At 54.3% G+C, this 5,397-nt stretch overlaps 1 protein-coding gene across 2 annotated transcripts; it reads left to right on the top strand.

Annotated features, from left to right (window-relative positions):
* The first annotated feature begins 283 nt into the window (after positions 1-283).
* Positions 284-5,397, top strand: RPL23A (ribosomal protein L23a). 2 transcript variants are annotated; one of them, XM_078620282.1, is made up of 5 exons: positions 284-419; positions 2,969-3,332; positions 3,881-4,057; positions 4,608-4,677; positions 5,344-5,397. In XM_078620282.1, exons 1-5 carry the CDS (start codon positions 395-397, stop codon positions 5,356-5,358), a joined length of 651 nt encoding a protein of 216 aa, XP_078476408.1. In that variant the 5' UTR covers positions 284-394; the 3' UTR covers positions 5,359-5,397. The 2 variants fall into 2 exon arrangements, with proteins under 2 accessions (XP_078476408.1, XP_078476407.1); XM_078620281.1 differs by having other exon boundaries at positions 286-419; positions 2,966-3,332.

Here is a 5,397-nt window from a genome sequence, read left to right on the forward strand (position 1 = left end):
TAGTCCAGCAAACTCCACCCACTCGCTGTCTATCCCCGCCCCCGCAGCCCCTATTTAAGCTCCGCCTCCTCCCTGCTTCCGTGCTTTTGAATCTGATAAACCCGTCCCTCGATCTCTTTCCCCGTCCCCATTAGCCCCGCCCCCACTGTTTAAGCTCCTCCCTTTTCGAATCCCTGCTTCTGAGTCCGGGAAACCCCGCCCCTCCCACTCTATCCCCGCCCCCTCAGCACCGTCCCCGCTTTTGAAGCTCCGCCCCCGTAGCTCCCTGCTTCTGAGCCCGGGAAACCCCGCCCATCAGCCCCTTTATCCCCGCCCCCTTTTTTAAGCTCCGCCCCCGTAGCTCCCTGCTTCTGAGCCCGGGAAACCCCGCCCCTCGCTCTCTCTCTCCAGCATCATGGCGCCCAAGCCGCGCAAAGAAGGTTCGTGCTCCCGTTTCCCCCCCTCTCTCCCGCGTCTCCATAGCTGTCTGCACCCTCTCGGAGTTTCCCCGCCGATGTCTGCGCGCCGGAGTTCGCGATGAAGCCGCTCAGTCCCGCGAGGGCAAAGAAGTCTCGGCGCGTGGGGTCGTTTGAAGCGCCTAGGCGAGCGGCAGGCTCGGCAATGTGCGAGTAGGCCCTCGGCCCTTCGTCAACTTTGCCTCTAAACTCCCAGCGAGGGGAAATTAAACTTTGTAAAGTTACAATAAAGCGTTAGCGTCGACCAAGGTCCAAGTCGCTTGTAATGTAACGTGCGTGTGTGCGTCTCGAGTAACGTTTACTATTGTGCAGCGTGCCTGTGACGGCACTGGTGTTAAGGCCTTTAGAGAGAGGCTTCACCAATCGACTTTAAACGTATTTTAAAACTTATTTATTTTACCAGGGAGTAAGGGAGTCTAGGTGGCTCTTGGCCTGGCCCATCACAAACGATAGTTAAACAAAGTGCCCGATGTCGTCGTGTGGGCATATCTAGCGGCAGCACCAGCGGTGCTGGCGGTGAGGGGGAGGATGGAGGCCTTGATCCAGCAGTGGCTCGTCCATGGTGATGGTGATTACACCTATAGACAGAAAGGACCACGTGGATTAGAGCACACGCAGGGTATAGACACCACATTGGTCTTCATCCAGCAGTGAATAGACCATGGTGATGATGGCGAGACAACAACACGTGGGTTAGAGAACAGTACGCAGTATATGCTGTATACACGCGTACTCCACTGCTGGATGAAAGCTCTCTGCTGCACTCAGCGGATGCTATCGCGGTGGCTGAGATGTTCTCCCTCGCCTGGTACGCAGGAGGTCGTGGGTTCGATCTTGACGATTTCCGTGGCTGTATATTTGGAGTGCGTCTCTCCCCGTTATTGTCACCACGTGGATTTTTCTCCGGGTCCTCCGGTTTTTCGTTCCACATTTCAGAATTAAAATGTTTATTCATACTGGAGCAATCCGAAGAGCTGTGAAGCTTTTTAAGAGTATTTGGCCGCTATAAATTTGCCCGCGATGATAGCAGCCACTTAGGTGAGCTATCATTTGTGGTAGCCAGGTTCGCCGCTGAAACAGAGCTACATAGCTCAGAGGGGCCTTACACCTGGAACAATAAAAATAGTTTAGTTTTAGTATGGGTCTTATGGGTATCTGTGTCTGTATGGGTCTGTGGGTATTATGGGTTTCTGTGGATCTCGTGAGTTTGTATGGGACTCTGTTGGTCTCTGAGTCTGTTTAAGTCTGAATTGCTCCGGTTTCTATGGGTCTCTGTATGGGTTTCTATGGATCTTTATGGGTCTGAGTCTATACATTTCTACACGATGATATCAGCCACTTTGTTGAGCTATCATTTGTGATAGCCAGTGTCGCTTTACAACCGGTAAATTAATAGTAGTTTAGTTTTAGTATGGGTCTCCACGAGTCTTTATGGGTTTGTGGGTTTCTGTTGATCTCTTGAGTCTATTGGTCTCTATGAACTGCATGGGTTTCTTTCGGTCTCTATGGGTCTCAGTCTCAACGGATCTCTATGAATCTCTATGGGTTTATGTGAGTCTTTATAGGTCTCTGAGTCTATAGACTAGTGCGGTTTTTGGCTGCTATAATGTGATATCGGCAAATTGGTTAAGCTGCTGTCATTTGTGATGGCCAGGTCCCTTCTAAATGAGAGCTACAGAGCAGCTCAGTGGGGCCTTTCTCCTGGTAAAATAAAATAATTTTAGTTTAGCTTCACCATACTTCACCACGCTCATGTCTACTGGCCACCGCGAGGGGGCTTCGGCACACAAGTGTAGTGTAGTAGGTAGAGTGTAGTGTATAGCCTATGTGTAGTGGATCGTATTGTTCAGTAGTGTGTGTACTGTAGTGTGTAGTAGTTTAGAGTGTATTGTGTACCTGTAGTGTAGAGTGTAATATGTATGTTCAACCTCTGGCAACTACGTAGCCAACCGTGCTAATCGGAGGTAGTGTGTAGTAGTGTATACTAGTGTGTGGTGTATAGTAGTGTGCGGTATGTAGTGTATAGTAGTGTAGTGTATATCGCATCTAAAAGCGGCGTGCAATTTGGGTGACCATGTTTCTTCGACAGTTCGCCAAGCCCCACCACCACTGCTGTGAGCAAGAGGTCGCAAACAGGTTTTGATTCCTTACCCGTACCCGGCCGGGTATCGGGTAGGGTACTGGTACATGATTGCGACCTCAGGGATGAAGCCATGTTGCAGGCGTGGGTGGGTTGTTTCTAGGAACTTGAATTGTGAGAAGAGACAAGACGTTAGGAAATGAGTCACAAATGGTTACTCACCAGTAACTCACGGTGTACCCGTACACCGCCCCAGGGTCGCAAACGGGTACCCGGCCGGGTAGCCTGGTATCTGGTAGGGTACGGGTAGCCGGGTATCGGGTACCCGATTGCGACCTCTGCTGTGAGCACGACGCGGAGTTTCTCCTGACGACTGTTTACGCCCTATCCCCCCTCCTTCCCACACTCCTCACCCCCCTTGCCACGACAGCAGCGGCCGCAGCTCCGGCCAAGCCCGAGGGGGCCAAGCCCGAGGGGGCCAAAGGCAAGGGCGGCAAGGGCCGTCCCGAGGGCGGCAAGGGGCGTCCCGAGGGCGGCAAGACCCGCGAGGGTGGCAAGGCCCGTGCCGAGGGTGCCAAGGCCCGCGGGGCTGAGGGCGCCAAGGCCCGCGGGGCCGAGGCGCGGCCCAAGGGTGAGGCGAGGGCCAAGGCGCTGAAGGCCAAGAAGGCCGTGCTGCGCGGGGTGCACGCGGTGCGTCGCCGCAAGGTGCACACCTCCCCCACGTTCCGCAGGCCTCACACTCTGCGGCTGCGGCGGCAGCCCAAGTACCCGCGCAAGAGCGCGCCCACGCGCAACAAGTGAGGGGCACAGCACACTGGTGTACACGCACGCCAGTATCACATACACTGGCGTACAACCGCCAGCATCATATGCACACGCTGGCGTCGTGTATACACACGCACGCCAGCATCATACGAACACACAGGAGTTGTACTTGCACACAACCGCCAGCATCATATGCACACGCTGACATCGTGTATACATCATACGCACATATACTAGCATCATACTTGCAGACACTCAACAGCATCATACACAGACAGACTAGTTGTACTCGCACAGACACGTCAGCATCACGCACTCGCGGCACACCCTAGCGTCGTACACACATGCTAGCGTCGTACTCCGTGCATACACACGCTACAAGTGACAGGCACCGCACACGCGCCAGCATCATGCACACGCTAGCCTCGTACACGCGCGCGAGTGTCGTGCACGTGTCATACAAACACACTGTGTGTGCCATGCATAAACCGTGCACACACGCAAAAGTGAGTGGCTGCCTCACAAGTACACACACCACTTGTGTTTGTGCGTGTACTCATGTGTGTTTGTGCTCGTGCAGGATGGACCACTACGCTATCATCAAATTCCCGCTGACGACGGAGGCAGCGATGAAGAAGATTGAGGACAACAACACGCTGGTGTTTATCACAGACGTGCGTGCCAACAAGCACCAGATCAAGCTGGCGGTGAAGAAGCTCTACAACATCGGGGTTATGAAGGTCAACACGCTGATCCGGTAAACCGTCACACGCGCAGTCACACGCGCACGGTCACACCTCGAACCTTAGCCAGTGTCTTAGCCAGTGTCTTAGCTAGCCAGTGTCTTAGCCAGGGTCTTAGCCAGGGTCTTAGCCAGGGTCTTAGCCAGGGTCTTAGCCAGGGTCTTAGCCAGGGTCTTAGCCAGTGTCTTAGCCAGTGTCTTAGCCAGGGCCTCAGCCAGGGCCTCTGCCAGGGCCTCTGCCAGGACCTCTGCCAGGGCCTCTGCCAGGGCCTTAGCCACATCATTAGCCACATCATTAGCCACATCATTAGCCACATCCTTAGCCACATCCTTAGCCACATCCTTAGCCACATCCTTAGCCACATCCTTAGCCACATCCTTAGCCACATCCTTAGCCACATCCTTAGCCACATCCTTAGCCACATCCTTAGCCACATCCTTAGCCACATCCTTAGCCACATCCTTAGCCACATCCTTAGCCACATCCTTAGCCACAATCGCCTGGGTTCACAAGCAGAATCATAACATATCGTGTGTCTCTGTCCGTGTGTCTGTCTCCCCACAGTCCTGACGGGGAGAAAAAGGCCTACGTGAGGCTTACGCCCGACTTCGACGCGTTGGATGTTGCCAACAAAGTAAGCCCAACACTGGGTGGGCGGGGGGTGGTCACCCTCGTCTGGGTGTCCGTGTGGGTCTGTCTGGGTGGGTGTATCTGTGTGTCCATGTGTGCGTATCAGTCTGTATGTGTCCGTGTGTGTGGTTGTCTGGGTGTGTGGGTGTCTCCGTGTTGGTCTCCGTTTGTGTATGTGTGTTGGTGTGTGGTAAACATCGCCACTGGAGAGACAAAGGTGGCCGGGCATGGTGCTGGTCACCTACCCCCTCTGTGTGCCACAGTGCCGGCTTTCGCAGGCACTGCTGCTACTCGCTACTAACTACAGCACTTGCCCCTCCACCGTTGGAGGCTATAGATGGGGGATCTTTGTATGTACATGTGTATAGGCGTGGCTCACCACTGCCCTGAGAGGTGGAGGGGAATGAGTTGAACCTCTGGATCGGTGGCAGTGCGTTCTCTGTTGCGTGATGCAAACCTGAGAGCTCTGAATCGTCTGTGTGGCAAATCAAAGGAACCGCTGATGACAGACGACGCACGCTAGAGACAAAGCTCCCCCCGTGTGTAACCTCCGGGGGCTGTTCAGGGGCAAGGGCTGACTAGTGGTGGTGGTGGCGGCGACGTGGGCACGGATAACTCTCTCTCTCCCCCTCTCTTTCCTCTCGCTCCCTTGCTCTCTCCCGTATCACAGATCGGCATCATCTAAAGTGGGAGGCCTCTTCAATAAACGTATCTTCAGTTGGAA

The sequence above is a fragment of the Lampetra planeri genome, chromosome 71, assembly GCF_965212315.1.
Source record: "Lampetra planeri chromosome 71, kcLamPlan1.2.h2, whole genome shotgun sequence".
NCBI classification, from domain to species: Eukaryota; Metazoa; Chordata; class Hyperoartia; order Petromyzontiformes; family Petromyzontidae; genus Lampetra; species Lampetra planeri.